This window comes from Heliangelus exortis, chromosome 1, assembly GCF_036169615.1.
Source record: "Heliangelus exortis chromosome 1, bHelExo1.hap1, whole genome shotgun sequence".
NCBI classification, from domain to species: Eukaryota; Metazoa; Chordata; class Aves; order Apodiformes; family Trochilidae; genus Heliangelus; species Heliangelus exortis.
Window position 1 is genome coordinate 155,895,105 of NC_092422.1, and position 21,395 is coordinate 155,916,499.

General features: G+C 43.0%; 1 protein-coding gene and 1 long non-coding RNA gene across 15 annotated transcripts in view; one reads left to right on the plus strand and one right to left on the minus strand.

The window, feature by feature from the left end:
- PPFIBP1 (PPFIA binding protein 1) overlaps window positions 1-21,395 on the plus strand; it is a 113,243-nt gene that overhangs the window by 50,457 nt on the left and 41,391 nt on the right. For 10 of the 14 annotated variants that reach the window (XM_071733220.1, XM_071733227.1, XM_071733219.1 and 7 more), the window contains exons 3-4: window positions 10,523-10,682; window positions 13,850-14,055. In XM_071733220.1, coding sequence (XP_071589321.1) covers window positions 10,619-10,682; window positions 13,850-14,055 — 270 coding nt within the window. In that variant the 5' untranslated portion in view covers window positions 10,523-10,618. Of the gene's footprint in view, window positions 1-10,522; window positions 10,683-13,849; window positions 14,056-20,390; window positions 20,670-21,395 lie in introns of those variants that run through there. The other 4 variants (XM_071733228.1, XM_071733230.1, XM_071733229.1 and 1 more) reach the window with 3 other exon arrangements.
- LOC139791221 (uncharacterized) lies at window positions 1,026-2,008 on the minus strand. The gene is made up of 3 exons (XR_011723828.1): window positions 1,923-2,008; window positions 1,760-1,848; window positions 1,026-1,132 (listed from the first exon to the last, which is right to left on the minus strand). It is a non-coding gene; the product is annotated as an uncharacterized lncRNA (long non-coding RNA).

Here is a 21,395-nt window from a genome sequence, read left to right on the forward strand (position 1 = left end):
GAACCTTGGAAGAGTTCAGGTGTTGGATCTGAGCCTCTTAGGGTTGGGCACCCACTCCTGTAAAAACATGTCCAACTGTGCTGGCAGGGGGGTGCTGTTGTGTTTCCTTTTGGCAAACAAGGATTCTGGCATCAACGTTTTTAATTGCAGGAATTATACTAGCAGTTCCCAGAGCTCAAGTGTGGCTGGGTAGGTGTGCAGAAGGAGCTAATTAGATGTGTATAAATCATGGGCTATGCAAAGCTTTAAATCCTGGATGTATTGTTCCATCCTTGCTATCTTCTGTTACACCGTGGCTTCAGAAAGTTAGAAAACTATGAAGTTACACAAGAAACCAACTTTTCCTAATACATCTGTGAAATGTCACAGCACTGGGGTTACTTATGGCCTTTTTATGCTATAAAAACAACTTTTAATTAAAATAGTATTAAAATACTTGTACTGGTTTTGAAGCTTTAATTACATCTGTAGGTTGAGGGAAGGGAAACAGTTAATAAGCCTAAGCTGGTTTTTTTCTTTATTGCAGACTTAAAAAACCCAAAAAAGTCAAGTGATCCTGTTTCCCATTCATATCCCTTCTATGTCTTACTATATTACATGTCAAATAAGGGGCTTCCTGTGTTCAGACTTTCAGGATATTCTCAGATCACACCAAACTTCCTTCAACAACCTCATGGTTCAAGGGTATTTTTTTTCTTTTTAACTAAGATCTGAGTGGAATTACGTCTCTAAGATCTTGAACTTTGGGAGAAACAAGATATTGCAAGGTTTATGGTGTAAAACTGGGTTTCCAGCAGTCTATAAACCCAACTGGCATATCAGAATTATAGACTGGCATAAACATGTTGCAGATACTTGATAATGAGAGGGGCAATTCAGCTCATGCACAGGACAGTATTTGTAAAATATACTATTATATAAAAATATGCTATTGTAATTGTTGCATGATTAAACTTGTCTAGTTGATGGGTGGGCTATTTCCCCCTCCTGCATGTGCACAGGGACTTAGCCACAGGATGGAGAGTGGATGCTCCCTTCTATCCCTAGGTCTTTTTTTCTTGAGAAAAAGCAGAAAGGAGTAATTTTTTTTTTCTCTGCCACCTCCTTTCGTTCCAGTTGTCTCCTCTCCATGCTACAGAACAAAGGGAAGACAGTAAGGTCAGAACTAGGTTTGCTTCATGCTTTGTTTCTGTAGAGAGCCCAGCTCTGGTTTGATGGTTACCTGCTGCCTCCCTCTTGCTGTTGAAATCCCTCCCACCCTTCAGTATCAGCCATACCCGTGTAGCCCTCCTGCCTGCCCCAGGATGCTTCCCCTTCCCTTAGCACTGTCACATTTCTCTTGTGAGCTCCTCTAAGCCTCAGGCACAACTCAGCTCCTGCTCCACTGAGGATTTTAGCATTGGGTGATACTGGAGGGCAAGGGGAACCCGAGCATGAAAACATCTTCCTGCAGGGGATTGTGTGGAGGTCAGGAGGAGAAGAGGTTGCAGTGGGACGGAGATAACACCTCTACCCTGAAGGAACCAGCAGTGGGATTTCGTGAAAAAGTAGTGGGCAGCAAGAGAACTGGTTTCTGTGTCCTAGCTGCAGAGTTCCCTTTGTGCTGAGGTGAGGGGCTGGCCCAAGGGTAAGCAGGGCACACAGCTCCCCAGCTGAGCAACACCTGGTGTTAGGCAGCAGCACAAACAGCATATGGCTCCTTAAATCAGACTTTTGTAAAATAGAGTTTTTTGAGGGGTTTTGTTGGCTTGCTACTCACCAGTGCAGCATTGAGAAGAGAGGGACTCTACCCTTGAGCTGAAACTGCGTGGCTTCTGTCCTTCATTTCTTGGCACTGAAGCTTTGGTGCTGAAAAAGCAAGACAAAAATCAACAGCGCTCTGCACCTCGGCTGAAAAAAAGAATAAAAAAAGCTTTGCTTACTTCAGCATTACTGAAATGCCCAGTTATCAGACCTGGGGATGTGTTGTCCTAGAAGCTGTATCCTGGGAAGGGATGTGTCAGACAGAAGCCTGTCCAGAGAAAGTTTGGGAAGGGCAGTGTTGGGAAGAAGGTACAGCTGTGAGTGCCTCTTCTGCAGCCTGGGCTGAAATTGAGTGGCATTGGAGCCAGGGCAGTGAATGCAGGCTGTGTCCTGGAGGAAGGCAAGGATGGCCCATGGGAAGTGGGAGGAGCATCCTGGTGGCACCGCACTTCCCTGGGCAAGAGGCATCTCCTTGTTCTGCATCTGGGTAGGGCACTGGGATTGTGTGCATGGCAGTTGTCAAAACACAGGGGTGACTGTGTTCACTTTTACTTTCTCACTGATGTTAACAAACATGCAAGCTTCAGGATGTGTTTTGTACATGAACTACTTGAGCTTTTTCAAAGCTGAGAACTTAATTAAAAATTTCAAGTCTGAGTTTTGAAAGACACAGTACCTACATCTGATATTCCAAGAATATCAAAGGTAGAAGGTCTGTTTCTAATAGGGATGAAAGTCACATGCTGCCTAAAGCAGGTTTTCCTGGTGTAGACTCTCAGATTCCTGGGTGTCCTGTCTAAACAAAAGCTGTTGGCAAAGCCCCAGCACAACCTGTTGGCAAAGAGCTTTAGTTTAGGAGGAAAGAAAATGCAAAGATCTGAATGTTTTTGAGGTGATCAAGACAAGGCCCCCCATATTTTTCTCTTTAAAATTCAGTCCTTTCCTATTAAATGAGAAAAAAAAAGAAAGACCTCGATGATGTTGAATTTGGCCCTAATTTTTAAATTGCCAAGAAGAAAAGGCAAATCATGCTGTATCATGCCCTCTGATGAGGGTTGTTGTTATATCAGTGGTGCAAGGGTTATGCTGCCAACCTCTAGTTCTCAGATATCGTGAGTCTAAAAAAATGAAGTATCCTCACACACACGTCATATACTTAAGATATCACACTCATTTTTTACATATTCCTTCTGGAAAATAAATCTTTAAATAACAAAATTGGAGGCAGATGGAAGGTAAGGATCTAATGCTAGGAGTTCAGATGAAAGTTTTCCCCATGTAACAATTGATGCTGCTGTTTTACAAAGTATTGGTTTTCCATTGTTCTTTACAGGAAGGAGTTAGGTGTATGAAAATACTGTTCAAGGCAGATGTATTTTATTTATATTTTGGGTTTTTGGTGGTAAGCAACCTCAACTTTTGCTTTGTGTGGTTCCTAGATCTAGAAACTCTTAGACCTAAAGGTCCAAAGTCCAAAGCTGAATTCTTTAAAATTTGAAATTTTATGAAATTGTTCTTTAGATACAGCCTATTACAAGAAAGCAGCACAAGATATGAAATCTCGATCTAAACATGGACCTGTGCTCAGGATTTGATGGTTCTTAAGATATTCTTAAGAGCTACCTTCTGGACTCTTACCCAACAGTGCCCCTTTTGTTTCATAGCCTGTGTGACCACATTGTGTCAGTAACATGTTGATGGGGAATGTGAGGCATTTCCTTGCTTGCATTAGCAGTCTGGGAGTGAGGAATTAATATCTCGGTTGTTTTTCTAATCAGTGGGCACAAGCAAAATGTGATAAAATAACAAATTGATTTCTCAGACTCTCCAAGGCGAGTAGTCGAAAGCATTTACTAAATAGGCAACCAGTAAACCATGAATGGTCTGAAGTGAAGTTTATGTGTTGGGTGGTTTTTGCAAGCTTCCGTTTGGCCTTGGATTGCTTGTGCTTTAAGGGTGAAAGTGAGTCTGGAGAGTGTTTGCAGGCAGGGATTTGCATTACACAGCTGCTTTGCAGGTTAAGGTGCTGTTGCTCTGGGTGCCTCAGTGTCATCCAGTGGTCATGGAGCTTGCTTGTGCTAAACAAAACAACATTGCCTGTCACCTGCTCTGTTTTTTTAATATTCTTTCAAAAAGAGGGAAAAAAAAAAAAAAAAAAAGAGAGAGAGAAGGAAAAGAAATAAAAAGAAAAAAAGAAAAAAAAAAGAACAGTTGAAGAACAGAGTAGCAGAGATAAACAACCAGAATTATTTCAGTACTGCAGGCCAAAGAAAATGGTTTGTTTTGTAATTGGATATGAATCTGAGCCATAAACCTTGACTCAGAGACTTTGGGTGTTTATATAAGCAGTTTGCTGTGTATACCTCTCTGTCAAAGTACTGAAGGATGCTTATCCTGCCAAAGCTTAGTTTTTGCATCACAACTTACATGCTTAACAATTTTTAAGACAACTCCCACAACAGGGCTTAGATGCTTGGTAACAGGAATTGCTTTGTAATTTGAGGTAAGTTTTCCTCAGGTATAAACAATTGTATCTTGGAGAGACTTGTGTACTTTATACTCTTAAAATACTTCCAGGCCTTTTCTATGGCTTGATACTTTTTATCTCAAGACATTTCTTACATACTGTGGGATAGGCTTCCAGCCTCAGTGTGCTTCCATTCATCTTTATCAGTTAAAGGAAATAAATAATGCTTCTTGTAGAATAGAGAAATAATGAAATTAGGGGAACAAAGAAAAGATCTAGAGTTAGGGAACAAAGGGACATTTGTTGCTTTTTTTGTAGTCCTGCGTAATACAAGACCAGCACTGCTTTGATGTTGCTGACTAGAGTTCAGCAAATTCAATAAGATACTTATTTATATATATAAAAATAAATAGACATTATCAGTATAAGTAAGCCTTTGCCAGCATTTGTGTGGGTTTTTTTTAAAATTCGTAATATTGTTTATCCTCTTTACATGGTTGAATGCTGAGCTCTTGAGCCTGCCCCCACAGGGACACAGAGCTCCTCATAGCTGATCTCCCAGAGTGGAGGACTTGGAGATGGAAGGAGCAGCCAGAGGACATTCCTGGTCCCACCGGTCGGTCCTCTGTGCTTTGGCCTGGATGTAATAGCTGGAAGAGAGGAGGAGCTTCCAAGGAGGCATCCCCATGCCTGGGAGGGACACCAGCAGAGGCATCTGTCCCCACATGGTGGCCATGGCCTCTCCTCAGGGGGCAATATCAGAGCTGGGCAGCTCACAGTGTGTTTGGGACCCAAGAAGTTTCCTGTCCTTGCCTCATGCTATTTCTCTGTTACTCCCATTGAGATATTTTTGTCATTTCCTAGTTCAACTGCTTGAATTTCATTTGTTCTTCTCCTGCAAAACACCAGAGCAAGTTATTAAACAAGAATCCATTTTCTTTTTTAGTTTCTTCTTTCAGGCCTAGAAGGTATGGAATGGTGTCTTCTGAGTATTAAATGAAATGTTTAATGACTCCTAGTGTAAATTACCTGAATTTATTAAATGTTAAAATGCTACTGACTGGAGGCACTGTAGTTGTGTGATCTTGATAACATCCCATGTGAAACTGTGCCAGAGATCTAGACTGAACTCATTTGAGAACCGTTTTATTTGTGATCTAAATGTATTTTTTTATTTTGCAAGTAACTCTCTGTGCTTGTGTTTCTCTTCTGGCCAGCCAGAAAAAGCACAAATAGATATGATAATGTGCCTGAAATTACATTTATCTTCATGAAACAGAGGTTTGTCTTTTAAAATTAATTGCTAAGGATGTGTTGTTTCAGTGATGTGAAACAAGAGACAAATCCAGAAGGTGCTTCAGACCTCTCACCAAGAGTGCAGAACTTAAATTTTAACAGCAAATTTAGGGTTTTCTGCTGTGGAACAAGCTCTCTCCCTCCCACTTCCTTGTAAGAAATTACTGCAGTTTGTTGGCTTTTTCATTGTATTTTTGTGGTAACAAAATGGGGTGACAGCATGCTCTTGGGGGTCCTTTTTTTTTGCTCTCTACAGCTCTCAGAAATAAGCCCTAATTGAGGTTTTTCATGCCTGTGTATTAGAATTTCCTGATTGAAGGAGTGTTATGTAGGAATGGGAGAGCTGGGAAACTCAAGTCATCCATCTTATTGCATCATATCATAAAAATAATCCATAGCTGATGTTTTCTTTCCAAACACTGGGCATTTGCAAAGCATGTGCACAAAGGGTAAGGTGAGTGGGACAAATGGCCAGACCCTGTCCTTCCCTAGAGAGGTTGCACATAGGGCACTCTGTGTCCTTTTGGCCTTCAGACCTGCTAGCAGACAGATGATTCTCCTCTGGGTTTTAATGCATGGTGTGTTTTGCAGATGGATGTCCAGAATGAGAACACCTCAAAATAATTTTGAAAAAAAGAAAAAAGGCTTGATGATGTTCCCCCCTCGATGCCTGTCTGTGTGTTGTTTGATCTAGGAAAAAGAGAGCCTCTGGGTGGGGAAATCTGTGATTTCCTACATATGTAAGATATTCAAGCACTTAAAAAAGAAGTCTGCCATTGTAATTAAATATCAGATGAAATCCATATTCAGGCAGCTTTCCTGATTGCATCCAGCAGACTGCAGTTCCCATTCACAAAGCTTTTTTGCTTTTTTTCTGGCTTTCTGTGGATTTATTTACAGGGCAGTGTTTTGTTTTCTCTGTAAGCTGTTTGGAATACATCTTCACTAGCACTGTAGCCAGAGGGTTTGTATGTCATTCAAAAATAAAAATAAAAAATCTCCACCTACTGAAAAGTGAACAGCATAGCCCTAGCAACCGGCTGGTGTGCTCAAACCAGAGAAAGGGACATTAAAACAAGTAAGACTTAATATCATCATCTCTGTAACAGCCAGGGATGTGGTAGAAATGCCAGATTAATCATAACTGATAGCAAAGGTAGGCTACATTTGTATTTTATTTTTTTTTAATTGGTGGATGGTAAATACAGCCTTGATGATGCAGTGCTTGTTCTTGCCAGCATGAGCAAGGTATTCAGCTGGGAGCTCTTGAAGGGGGATCTGCTTCTGTAAAAACACTGCCCTCACTCCATTTTGCACTGATGGTGTATGTATGGGAGGAATGAGAAAGGTAAGCCATAATTTTCTCGGAAAGCAAGGGAAAACTTAGGTTAAATGGTCTCTCAGACAGGGTAATGTTACTATGTTCTTCCCAGGTGTGTTCTCAGTGGCATTATGCCAGGGGTGGTTTTCATGAGTCTGCCTCCCCAAGGTGTCTTGTGTGCACCTTGGTTTCTCATTCATCTGTTGTGTCATAGATCCATCTCTGTTAAAATGCTGATTTTCTTTTTTCTTTTATGAATGAAAGGAATTTAAACTGCTTGACACTATCTGAAATGTTAGCTATTCCTTATTTTCCTAAAGAGCTCATTGCACTTCTTCAGGTCTTATTCTTATGGGTGTTACTTGACTGTGTGGTTTTCCTTAGTCACTGACAACAACAACAAAAAAAAAACCCAACCTAAAGCCTTGAGATTTCTCTTACATTTTGTTTCTATTATACCAAAGCCATAAAAAGAAAAATGAAGGAAGTAACATATTTATTGGGAAAAGTCTGCTATGTTAGTGGTCAGCCCAGGCTCCTCTCAAAGTTTGTGAAGTCGGAGGCAACCTCAGTGCCCTTCAGCAGGAAAAGGAATTAATACAATGGTGTTTCAGTATTGCCTCTTTCCTCTGGTCCACAAAGGCTGCATATTTATGACTTCTAATAATTTGTGTTTCTCTGACTCCCTCTGCAGCAGCCCCTTCCATCCCCTTCCTCCTTCAGTTTGTTGTCTTTTTTTGTGTTGTGCAGCTTCGTTCTGTGGTCTGTTCTTCTATGAGGTCTTTGATTTCCTCTCTGCCCATCTGTTCCCCATGTGCAAGTGATGATGTGCAAAGAATAAAAGTGATTCTCTGCCCTTACTAGGGAAGGATGCCTGCAATAGCATTTTTCTATCACAGCAGTTTTACTTCCTGATTACTGGATGTGATGCACTGTCCTGGGAAGGAGGCTACAGCAGGAAGTGCTGTTGCAGGCTAATTTTCATTGACCACTTCTAGGACTAAATAACTGGGGAAATGGGACTTCCTTGCATCATCTCCAGCTGTTCAGCCTGGGGGCTTTTTGTTCTTTTTATTGCACCTCTCCTTGTCTCTCAGCTGTAGGCTTGGTCAGGCTGCTAACAGATGCTTCATGGTGAAAGGGGTTTTGGAGAGTGTATTTACATCTTGCTTCACTAAATTTTATCTTAAAATTTCTCACTGCTGCTCTCAGCAGTACCTCTGCTTTTGCAGTACCAGTAGAGGAAACACAGGGAAGGCTGAGGTCTCTTCTTCCTTGGAGGTAGGGCCTGATAACAGTGGGATAAATGCTAAAGGTCTCCTGGATGCTGTTGATACCTCCATTTGCTGCTGCTCCCTTCAGTAGAGCTGTCCTTCAGATTTTTGATAACCATAAACAAAACCCTTGTTTAGGAAAAGCAAGGAATGCTTTTTTTGGAAATGTGAGGAAAAACGGTGCACGGATGAGGTCCGTGGATAGTATTTTTTTAAATTATTATTATTAAAGCCATGGCTTTATTATACAAATGTAAATTAGCAGTTCCTTGTCCTCCATTAATGTCTCTCATAGACAGAAGGTGAGGAACAAGGGATGCACTGTGAACAAATGTAATTAGGGAGCACTTTGTTGCTTAGTACATTTTTAGCCTGCACCTTGGCTTTGTCTAGGTAGCCTGTATTTAATGCCTGACTGTGAGCTGTGCTGAGCTTGATGATGGCTGAGGTGGGAAGACACCTCTGGAAGGTCTCCAGCCCTCTTCCTGTCCAAAGCAAGGTTGCCCAGGGCAGGCTGCACTGAGCGGTCTGTGAGCAACTTCAAGAATGGAAGGGCAACTCTTTACAGTTCTTGCCACTGTCATAGTAAAAACATTTTTCCCCTTCAGCTTTTTAAGTGCTTAACTGGAATTTCCTTTGTTTTAATGTGTGCTCACTGCATCTTGCCATGTCACTGGGCACCACTTAGGAGAGCCTGGCTCCATCTTCTTTACTCACTCCATCAGGTGTTTATGCACGTTGGGAAGACTGTGGGCACTGCCTACTCCCCAGCATGAGCTGGTTGTCTGGGTTTGTGGGTGCTTTTTGCCATTGGTCCTTTTCCACTTAGAGCTGTGAGGAATCCACGTTTTTGCCCAGGGCAGCAGTAGTCCTGGGGCTTCTCTGTGCTCTTTGCCTTCAGAGGGAAATACAACAAAGATGCCCTGCTTTAAGTGTACTATTTGCATTGTCTTTAAATTCCTTCTTGAAGGTTTGAAGTTTTCATTTATGATGCTACTGCATTCTTTTAAGATTTGCAACACCTTAATTTACAGGTGTTTTGACTTTTTAAAGTTCTCTTGGCTTTTCTAGTTCTGGTAACTAAATATTAAAGCAAAGCATTTGCCAACAGTGCAGTAGTCTTCCCGTTATTCTTCAAAAGTTACCTTTAAGTTTGGACCTACTTTAAGTACTAAAAGTTTTGATGTGTAAGACGAAATGTTTGTTGGTGTTTTACGGATAGTATTTCAGCAAAGCTATCTGTCAGCGTTCAAGAAGAGCTGCCTCCCAACTGGGTCAAACCAATAAGGTGACTTGTAGGGGGGAAAACTCAGTTTATTTTTTTGTTTTGGTTTGGGTTTTTAGTAGACTCTTTTCCAGGACTCATGCCAGAGAAACTGTGAATGACTTTCTTAATTGCTTATGTTGGGGCAAATGTCAGCAGCGGTGCAGCGTAATACAAAAAAACAAATGGCAGGGTATGCAAAAGGTTAAATCAAGCTTTCCTTCCTGATGTTTGTTTTGGTTTTTTGTTTTTTTTTTTTAACTTTGTTCCCTAACTGTATTTATAGCAGAAGTAGTCTTGTGTGTTGTAGATTAAAGCCACAATGATCTGGGCTATTTCAGTGGCTTATATGTCCCTTGTGCTGGGGTGGAGGCACTGGGTACTCCTCTGACCAGTGCAGCTCCACTTCACCAAAGTACCTAAGCATGTTTAATTTGTAGCCCACTGGGGTTTGGGGTCTGCTAGTTCACTTGCCCAGGCAGCACACAGAGCAGGTTTGCTTTCCAGGCTCTGCTAGAAATACTCCTCTGGGGACCACTTTTGGCTTTCAAGAATTTGAGGGTAAGATCAGATTGCACTGTTACGTTATAAATCTCTGCTAAGCTTAGAGCAGTGGTGGTTTGTTTTTTTTGAGAAATAGTCTGTGCGTGCATTCTGTGCCCAGTGAGTCCTGGACATTTGAGATATCCTGCCTATAGGCAAGTGACTGCAAGCCCAAGACTTTTGGATTGTCAGACATCCAGAAATCTTAGGCAAATGGTCAGACTCCTCTTTTTCTGTACCAGAATATTCTTGTGGAGAAAAAATACAGCGGATAGACACATGCTTTATTTCTGAATTGTAGCTTCCTTTTAGCAATAGAAGGCCTATGTTTTCTATGTGAGCTTCCCTGAAGTGCCATGTGGGACTTCTGACGTGCTCTATGGGATGTCCTATGGAGGCATGGATCAGTGGGCAAAACAAGCCACAGGCTGACCAACCATAGGAACGGGATCATCAAGTTGGTGCTTTGATTCTTTGATGCTAGTTCATGCCTGGTGTTGAACAGCTCCAAATCTTGTGGTCAGCAAAGGGACCCCCCCAGTCTTCCTGCTGGTCTGGTGACAGCAGTGTCTGAATTCAGAGAACTTGCAGTAAAATTAAATTCTCTCTTCCAGGCTGAATTGCAGGCTTGAGACTCTGGATCCAACTCACACTGTCGGTGTTTCCTTGCTCCTTATGGTGTAGCTGGATTGTTCCTGAGAAAAGAGAAGATGATGAGTGATGCAAGTGACATGCTTGCTGCAGCTCTGGAGCAGATGGATGGCATTATTGCAGGTAAAGACTTGGGGCAGCTGGTTCATTAGGCTGTTTCAGTCCTCCTTTCTCATACCTTGATGGCAGTTTCAGGCTGAGCAGGGAATGTGCTGGCAATTGTGCTTGATGTCTTCCATTATAGCTTAACAATTACAAATAAATGGAGTGGAGGGATTGGAGTGACTCTCACACACAGGCATGGATGAATGGATTGCAGTTGTTCTCCCAGCCTCCATCAAAATGCTGCTCAAAGTGGCTGAGTGATGCAGTTCATAGTGCACACAGCACCAGGAAAGCCAGGGACAAGGCATATTTCAAACCAGGCTGAGCGTGTTTAAAGAGCTGCTGCAAGGCAGGAAGAATAAGTTTGCCTAATATTGGGTACTCTGAACTTCTCTTAGCTCTGTGGAGTTAAAACATGAGCTGAATTTTTCTTTTTTTCGAAATTGGAGTGGTCTGCATCCAAACATATGGTTTGGACTTCCCTTGAACATTTAAGTTTTTTCTAAGTACCTGTAAATTCTAAGTGGACCAAAGAGAGGCATCAGTAAGTCTACAACCTCTGTTTTTAATTTGCATGTACTAAGCTAGAAAATGGTACAAGTCACGACACAGAGCAGCAAAGCAGCAAGAAGTTAATAGTTTAATCCTATTCCTGAAGAGCTATGCAAACAGCTACTAAGACTGAAAAAAAATATCCTGCAAGGATAGCAATACAGCTATAAAGTCTTTAATAGTTCCAGTCAAAATAATTTCCCTTAGGGAAAAAAAAATCATCATACAGTGTGTACTTGTTTGACCAATGACTTTTCTCTGCAGTTTTCTTAAAGGTATAAAGGATGCATAGCAGGAACACATGTAAGGTGGATTTGGTTGGCTCATAATGATCTCTAAAAATATATGTAAGCTGTGACTTGAGTAATTTCCATAAGTAGATACTGGTATTTGAATCTCATCATATATCTGTGTTTCCAAGAGCCTAAGTTGGTTATGGCAGGATGAGGTTTAATATAAAATAAAATTATATGTTGGGATGTTTAAGTCAACACAGACTTCATTTAAATTACAGACCATAGAATCATAGAATGTGTTGAGTTGGAAGGGAACTTAAAAGGTCATCTGGTCCCAACCCCCTTGCAGTGAGCAGGGACATCTTTAGCTCAGGTTGCTTACAGCCCTGTTAGGCCTGACCTTGAATGTCTCCAGGGATGGGGCCACCACCACCTCTCTGGGAAACCTGTTCTAGTGTTTCAACATCCTCATAATAAAGAAATTCTTCCTAATATCTAATCTAGATCTACCCTGCTGTGATTTAAAACTATTGTCCCTCATCCTATTTCTACATGCTCTTATAAACAGTCCCTCCCCAGCTTTCCTGTGGGCCCCCTTCAGATACTGGAAGGCTGATACAAGGTCTCACCCAGAGCCTTCTCTCTGGGCCTGAGAACCCCATCTCTATCAGCCAGCTTTTGTAGGAGAGGTGCTTCTGCCTTGTGATCATTTTTGTGGCCCTCCTCTGGACCCATTCCAACAAGTCTTCTTGTGTTGAGGGCCCCAGAAATGGGCACAGTACTCCAGGTGAGATCCTGTGAGAGCAGAGTAGAGAGGCAGAGTCATCTCTTTTGATCTGCTGGCCACGCTTCTTTTGATGCAGCCCAGGATGTGATCGACCCTCTGGGCTGCAACTGCACACTGCTGGCTTTTGTCCATCTCCTCATCCACTCGTATCTGAACAGACCTATAAACTAATAGAACAAAAGGATATCCACTCCTATGAAACTGTGGGGATTTTGCTCTCTTTATTTTTTTCATACTGAATTAGAAGTATATTTGCATTTTTGTGGCTTGCCAGATGAGATGAATGGAAGTTTGTGGAAGTGTATATATGGCATATCACTATAATTTCCAAAAGATGACAGTACAAGTGATGCTCTGTCATGAACACATCTTTATTGTGCCAAGGCATTACGGAATTAAGGTCACAAATCAGTGTGCTGAAATCATAGTGGGAATTAGCTAGGTTGACTTAAATCAACCTTAATCCTGAATTAATAGTTTCCTTTCTTACTAGTATATAGCAACTTTTTTATGTAGGTCAAATATATGTACTGTGAGTTTATGGAAATAAGGTATTTTTCTTTTTATTAACATCCAAATGTCAGTGCTACTGTGTCAAGCTGTTGGGTTTAAAAATTATTCTTCTGTAGAAGTGATTTGGTCTTTTTCTTTATATACCTATTTTTATTTATTATTTTTTTTTTAAATTCCAGTGCCTTGGAGCAGCATAACATATTCCTACATAAAAAAAATGTAAAGCATGGTTTCTCCTGAACACCATCAGTGTCTGACTTGAGTCACGCAGTCTCTACAGGGTGATTCAAAATGTTATCAGAGCCTGTTTCCCCCACAGGACTTTCCGCCTCCTGGGAAGGAGCCCTATCTATGCCATGACCCCATGGACACAGCTGTGGTGTACAATGTCCTCTGTCAGATCCTGCAGGACCTGCCATCCATCTAGCATGCCCACAAGGGTCTGCCCTTCTCCAAATTGCCCCTCAGTACAGGAAAGACAGTGAGGTTCTGGAGTTTGTCCAAAGAAGGACAAAAAGGCTGGTGAAGGGTGTGGAGCACAAGCCTTATAAGGAGCAGCTGAGAGAACTGGCGTTGCTTGGTCTGGAGAAAAGGAGGCTGAGAGGAGACCTTATTGCTCTCTACAACTAACTGAAAGGAGGTTGTAGTGAGGTGGGGGTCCATCTCTTCTCCCAAGTACCAAGTGATAGAACGAGAGGAAATGGCCCTGAGTTGTGCCAGGGAAAGTTTAGATTAGATATTAGGGAAAAACTCTTCACTGAAAGGTATTTCAGAAACAGGAATAGGCTGCCCAGGGGTGTGGTAAAGTCACCATCGCTGGAGGAATTTAGCAGATGTAGATGGGACATAGTTTAGTGGTGGACTTGGCAGTGCTGGGTTAACAGTTGGACTTTATGTTCTTCAAGTTTTTTTCCAACCAAGATGATTCTTTGACTCAGTGAAACTGCCTCATGGCACGGGCATAATCCAGCACCAGCAGTGAGTTTGGTTTAGATAAATGCCCTCTGGGAGCCAGCAGAGCCTGGCATTTCTCAACCTTGCCTTGTGTCTGACCTGCTTACCTTGTGCTTGACCCCGTGTGATTTTGCTCCCTCCAGGTTCAAAGGCACTGGAGTATTCCAATGGCATCTTTGACTGCCAGTCCCCCACCTCCCCCTTCATGGGGAGCCTGCGAGCACTGCATCTGGTGGAGGACTTGCGGGGCTTGCTGGAGATGATGGAAGCAGATGAGAGAGAGGGGCTGCGCTGCCAGATCCCAGACTCAACAGCAGAGACTCTGATCGAATGGCTCCAAAGTCAAATGGTACGGTCTCACCTTGCTTCAAACATAAAAAGCTTGTTCTGTGTGTTAACTGGACTGTCTCAGACAGCAGGGCTGTGTTTTATGCGGGGCACTTAGAAGTGTTTGAGCAGGTTTCAAAGAACCAAAGGGAAGAAGGCATTTTGGGTTTGGAGGTGTTGCTGTGAAGCCTTGGAAAAGCTGTTGCTCAAATACCTTGTGCAGTGGGTTTTCTGATGTACCACCATGCCTCATTTTGTGGAGCAGAACATTTTCAGTAATCAGGAGTTTCATCCCAGAGGTTTGGGTAAGACATTTTTATGAGAATGACTCTTAAGTCATGGGAAGAAAAAAAAGCTGTTTTCAATAGGAACTTTTTGCTAAAAAGCATTTTTGGCAGCATACTTTCTACAGAGACCTGTGATGTTGTTACTGGGCTTCCTTGCCTGGCTTATAACAGAAGTCGGTAGTATGAACTCAGCCTCCCTTTAACATGGAAACCAAACTAAATTTTTCTTCTCTGTGTTTGTGAATCTTCCGGGTTTTTTCACCCTTGCCTTAAAAATACACCAAAATTTTACCTGATGAGACTGTTCTTTCTCTAGCTGTCAATGTAAAAAAAACAGCTCTACATATTGCTTAAATGGAGGCAGCCTGAAGACCTAGGAAATAGAATTTTGTGCTTATCAGGTGAATTACATAGTGTAATTTTCAAGGGACCCACTCGTTTTGCCTCCAGGTACTCTGTGACTGGTGACTTCCTAGCAGGAACAATCAGGGGTTCTTGTGCTCATGGTTTGTGGCAGGGTTTGCATTGTGGTGGTGTGGTTGTGCTCAGGATTTGGGAAGCATCAGCAGCGGAAGTCAGAACTTATTTCTAGAGGCCATGCTTCAGGGTTTAAGTCACCCTGTAGCAGTAACAACTACAGTAGCAGTGGGTACACCCTTCTGCAAATGTTTTCTTATCTGTGTTACAACACCCTTGGTGTTGGCCAAGGTAACACTTCAATGCTGAAGTGGGGGTGCCAGGTCTCATGAAGGCTGGGTCTGAGGCAGGACAGGCTGCAGTGGTGGCTGTGTTGTACCCTGTTGTGTTTTGAGCAGACAGAAACTAAATTTATGGCATTGATGTGATGACCTCTGATGCCCAAGATGGACAGAAGGCATTACTTGGGACCCCAAGGGGGCAAAACAGAGAAGTGTTGGATGACCTCAGTGTTCTCTTCCATTTTTGGGAAAGTGGGGTCCTTGGATCTGTTTCTCTCTTCTGGTGGACATCTTGGAAGGATGCTTCTGGCTGTCTTCAGCTGACTGTATGCTCTGTAGAATTTAATTCCATCTTTTGTTGAGAAGAGTCCTGACCCTTTTGTTTGTGTCAGCTTTGCCACAGAGGACCGCTGGGTACCAGCTACCATTGAGTTTTGTATACATACGCACCCATATATATTTGTATATTTTTTTATTACTTTCCTACTTGTCACTATCCCTTTCCTTGCTCTATTAAGCGTGTTCTAGATCTGATTTCCAGCCTTGAAGTCTCTCTGCCTTATTCCCCTTTTTTATCTTCACCTGGGAGGTTGAGGGGGGTGGAGGGAAGGTGTAACAGAGAGCAGTTTGGTTCTCTGCCTTTTGGTTCTCCCTGACCATTAACCAGAGACACACCCAGCACATTGCTGCTGTCAGGATGGGAAGCAGACATCGCCTTCCTGGGCGAGGCATCACCCTCCCTCGCAAAGAGCTCAGTCACCCAGGACCCATGGCTCCTCTTGCAAAAGCAGAATGTTTATTTTGAGTCCTGCGTTTATTTTGGTGCTCAGCAGCAGCAGGCGATGCCGCAGCCCAGCAGGATGGGTGCAGGGCTGTGTTTGCCCAGCCCGTGGCTGAGGAGGGGCTGCCAGGCATGGGGCCGCCATGGGCACCGGGGGACCTGGGCTGCCATTTGGTGGCATGAGGGAAGAGATGGGGACCTGGGCAAATATGACTGGGATCACTGATGTAGCCCTTCTGGAATGGTTTGAGGGGAGGAGAACTTTTTTTTTTTTTTTTTTTTTTTTTTTTTTTTCCTTTGCTTTGAACTGCTCCTTTGAGGATGCCTGAAACTTAATGAAGCATGAGGGAGCTTTCTCACTGTCTCCAATGGGATCTGGATCTCACCCCCACTGTCAGACCATTGCAGCCAGCACCGAGAACAGGAGGAGGAGACAGGAGTGACATTTGAGTCAGATCTTTAAAACGTGCAGAGTTCCTGCCAACGTCAGCGTTTCCTTCCTCTGTAACATACAGCAGTGAACATCGCTGTAACTAGTCTGTGATTTGTGTGCTGCACAAGTTGGGGGGTGTAACAGGTTTCATGCAAGTATGGCCTTTTATAAATAAAAAAATAAATCTCCATGTGCTAAAAAAACAGCCTTGGAAAACTGACTTCTCCCCATGGTGTGTGTAGACATCAGTACTCTGTGCTTAACGGTGCTGATCCACCACATGCTATTCTGGAGTAAAGGGACCCAGCAGCATAGCCAGAGGCTGTAGTGTCTGTTGAAATTAATGATGTGAAAGACAGTCATTGCCCCTTGTGGCAGCAAATGTGTGATTTAGGGATGCCTGGCTGTTAGGATCTGGAACAAGGTCCTTCAGACCTGTGTGATGTTGGTCACTGCATGGCAATGAGACACTTATGGTTTCCATTGCAGCTGTGGGCTGAATCTGGAAGGGCTCGGTTGTGCAATTCTAGTGCCTCCCAAGCACTGTAAAAAATGTGCAAAGGTTCTGTGTACCAAAGATTGCAGAAAATAGCTATTTCATCTATGCTTCTCCTCATTCAGCCTCAAACATGTACTGCCTGGCATCCTTAAAACCCCTAAGAGTAAAGACTGAACATTATGGTTTCTGCTGTAGTATGGGCATCGTGTTTGCAGGTGTAGCTCATTCCTGTCTGAGCAGGAGGGTGTTAGGTGCAGTGCCCAGATAATTTGCAGGAGGGCTTTCAGCAATTATGTTTATCCTTACCAAAGGAGTAGAGACATTTCCTTGGTTTAAAATCCCCTTAGTCTTCCACATATGAAGTTGCTTCCAACAACCCATTCCACCAACCAGACTACTCAAAACTGCTAGAACTGGTGTGAGACGTCTCATCCAGTGCTGCAAGTCTCTCATGTCTCATGAGAAAAACAAAAATACGTGTTTGCTGTTGCCAAACAGTGTGTCACAAGAGAAAAATCCTCTCCTGGCCTCTGCAGGGAAACCACTGGTGCCCTAGGAAAAGAGCCTGACAGCAGCCTCCCAAAGTTGCTCACTTCTGAAAATGGGGCGAAGCATTCAATTTTTCCTGTGTCCTGTTCCTGCTGCTTACTGACTGCTTCCTTTCTGCTCCTCTTGGTGTGTTAGAGAAGTCTATGAAAGCACTCAGAAGGGGCCAAAGAGTTAAAACCCCTCATGCTGATTTTTTAAACCGGTGTGTGCCAGATGGCCACGTGACACCGGAGAGCTTGTACAGTGCCCGGACATCTGGCAGAGCTCTTCCAAAAACAGCCATCGAATGGGCCCCATGGGACTTCAGAGAAGTTGCAAAATGCAGATCAGTGCTGCAGAAATAAGCCTGTTTAACTAAAACATAGCCATTCTAGTTGTCTGTTCACAACTCAAACCAAATCCCCGTCTCGCTGAAAAACCTGCTCGCGTCTCCGTGGGCAAATGGAGGGCAGGTGAATGTCCTGGGTGAAATTCCAAAAGAGGAAAATGGTTCCAAGTCTGGAAAGGGAGTGAGCGAGGCCTTTTGTGAGCTCAGAAATGTTGCAACTGTGGACTTTCACTGTGGACTAGACCTGAAATACATAACTGTTCCAAAGTTTTGGAGTTTTTTTTCAAGATTCCTTCTGATCTACAGGAAAGTTTAATATATTCTGATGTGTACTTTAATAAAACATATTATGTACTCTGTGAAAATGGAACTTCTGGCTTGATATAGACAGCATGGGAATGATCTGTTACATCATCACCATTAACAAGACCATATTAAAATGAAACTTTTGCAAGACCAAGGCAGCCTTGTTGTGTCCAGTTGGAAGTTGATAGGTTCATCTGTTGAAGAGTAATTCTCAGAAAACTTGCTCCCAGTCATGAATGTTGCTCCAATTTCCTCTCATTTGAAACAAACAAGAGACAGTCTTCTTTCTGGTTATTATTTTTCTTGGCAGTGTTTTGGTGGTTTTTGTTGTTGTTTGCTTGGGTTTTTTGGTTTTTTTGTTGGGGTTTTTTGGTTTGGTATTTTGGTTTGGTTTTTTTTTTTTGATTGGTTGGTTTGGGGGTTTTTCTCTCTGTTTTTTTTAAAAATACATCTTATGCAACACCCTTACCAGAAAGAAACAAAAAAAAAAAGAAGAAACTTACTGTGCCTTGTTAAAAAGGAGGGTGAAAGATAGATAGAAGTGGGTGGACAGTTCCTTCCCACACCTCAGAGTCAGCTTCCTCAAGCTTCTGATCTGAACTTGTGTATACAGGTCTTGTAGTGTGTGTTTTTCCTTTTGAAGGACACACTAGTAGAAATAAGGAGGTATGATAATTCTTTAAAATTTCCAGCAAGTGCAATTTTAGCTTTGAGAGTGACTTTGAATTGGAATATATACATTGTTTTTTGGGTTTTTTTCAGTTCAGAAGTGAATTTCTGAAGCTGATTATAAGAGTATTAAAGCAAAACAATATTCATTGCCTCCAAAGGTTTATCAAAGAACATCTTAAGCTCATCTGAAAATTACAGTTAATTTGAGTTGTGGTACTCGTAGTGGCTTGTGCAATCCAGAGTATTGGTGCTGTGAACAGCAGATCTGTCATCTCACAGACCAGCCACAGATTTTGGCACTTTTTCAGCAAGCTGGTTCGTCCAGAAAGTGGCTGGGAGCAATGAGAATTAATATAAGGGGATATTAGATTTCAGAGAGAATTTTTCCTGGCTGGATAAACTTAGCTTATAATCTTACAGAGGTATGTTGGCCTATTTGGACAACAGGGTGATTCCCAAGTGGAAGAAGCGGTTTGGCTAGCTAGAAATAATTTCTTATTTCTTAATCATGGAAAAATCTTGACTTCAAACCGAAGTTTGTTGTTTGATTGTCTCAGTGTGGGTGTACAGTGCATTCATTTGACTCAGCTTCTGCTTATGTTGAGTTTAGCTATTGAAAGGTCCTATGGTAATGTCTGGCACATAGGCGTTTACCACTGAACACCCATTTGAGATCCCTCCTCAAGCTGCAATATGAAAGGATCTTTGTGGTACTATTACAGTCTGTCATCATGAACAGCCTCCCAGCAATACTTTTTGTCTGTGAGAGATCTACCTCTCAAAGTTCTTGAAACACAGGACCCTGCTTCTTGCTAAAGGTGATCATCCAGACTGGTGTGTTTTTAACACTTGAAGATAATACAGGCTCATTTAAAGCACATCTTGGCATGGCATCTTCATGCATCACGGATGAGTTAATTGGCAGTAAGGAAAATCCTAGTGGTCCCACACTAGAGCATAGGGTAGAGCCATGAAAAGTCGCTATTCCCAACCCAAAATGTATCAGTCCGAGTTAAAAAACTCAACTTCTATTTCTCCATTTCTCTTCTGCTCTGAGGTAGAGGTAGAGTTCTGAGGTAGAGTTTTCTGAGGTAGAGCTTTGGTTTTTTTGTTTTGTTTGGTTGTGGTTTTTTTTGAGATTTCTGTAAATGATAGCTGTAAATGTTTCTTTTTAATAATAAAAGTTGTGGGGTTTTAGATGACCACAGGAATCCTGGAGCTGGGTTTTGGTCAAAAAAACTCAGGTTTTGTTATGCTTGGAACATACTGAAACTGAAACATACATTGAAACTTGAGGACAGAGATTGGTTGTTACTATTGCATTTTATGTCATCCTTAAGTATGACATAAGCTTGAGACAAGCCACTCGTCAGACCTGGGATAGTTGAGTCAACTTTTTCCTTTTTCTTGGCACCTACAAGTAAATTGCGTGTGTTCTTTCACCTTTTATGATTAGTACTAGCCCATCGAGAAAGCAGAATTCCCTCCTGTTTTCCTCGTAGTCAGCTAAAGCGATTGGGATCACTCTCGTGTGTTTTCGGGTTGGTCGCTTTCCGCAGGGCTGGGAGGGGGCAGGGGGAGGGGGCTGCGCTGTTCGGCGGGGGTGTTGATGCCCATTTGCACCGGGCTGCCCTTACCCCCGCTGAGGTTTACACAGCTCCGTGCCCTTCTGCCTGCATCCTCCTCCTCCTCGCTTCCTGGCTTCTGCGTGTTGGGATCCAGATTGCAAGAAGGGCTGATCTGCCCGGGCTTTGATGTGTTAATTCCTCGGTGGAGCTGCTCGCTCCGCCTGAGGAGCGCTGCTGCTGCTGCTTCACGGCTCTGCTTCCCACATCTCCCGCTCCGCTGCCACATTTGCCTCCGTCCTTGCCCATGGGTAGGCGAGGAAACCTGCCCGTAGCTTAACCTCTCCGTCTGGGTTCAGAGGAGCCGTGACAGCGCCTGGCGCCTGCGGTGCTGGGGCTGCATCTCTCAGCCTCGGCTGCCTGCCACAGTCGCTCCTGTCCTTAACTGCATGAAGATAGTCATGACAAGCATGGAGTATAGCTGGGACATTCACGGACACTGCGTGTGGCTAAATAAGGTAAGGCTATCCGTGTTTGTTCTGGGTCCTGCAATTCTCCGAGTGACAAGCCATAGCTGGGCAAGGCTGGTAGGGGATAAGGGTTTCATCTTCCTCTTTTATCAGACACAAGCTGAGCTGCTGCTGAAGAAACTGAATATTTTGAAATGGTTGCATCTTCCCCGTTCAACAACCGTGTTATTTGTATCTAGAAAATGTTGCAGGTAAACTCCTCAGAGTGAAGGTCTGTCTTAAGCTGGTTTACTTTCAGAATTCACTTTTACTGTAGTGAAGCCTTCAAAATATATAATGTGTGTGTGTTGTGTGGGTTTTCCTTCTCCTCCTCATTCTGTAAGGAAGAACTAATCTGTAAACTTTAGGAGAAGCTTAGCAGCATGTCTGCCTGCCTGCTGCCCGAGCATGTGGAGCAGGCTGCAAATACTCGGAGCAATGAGTAGGGAGGCGTGAAATGCAGGAGATGCCGGTTTGGGAGAGCAGCAGTGGGCTCCCACACAAACTGGTTGAACACTGGTATGGATTGTGTTCAGAGAGATAGGAGCAGAATGAACTTGAGACAGAACTGATACTTAAAGAGGGCAAAGCTGTCACAGTTTTATCACAGAGGAAATGGTGGTGAAGATCTCTTGGAGAATCTGGATGCTCTGCCCATGACACACATAACAAGTGGTGTTGAGGTACTTTAGGGTGGAGGAGTCCCCCTTGCAAGACACTCTCTAAAACTGAGTG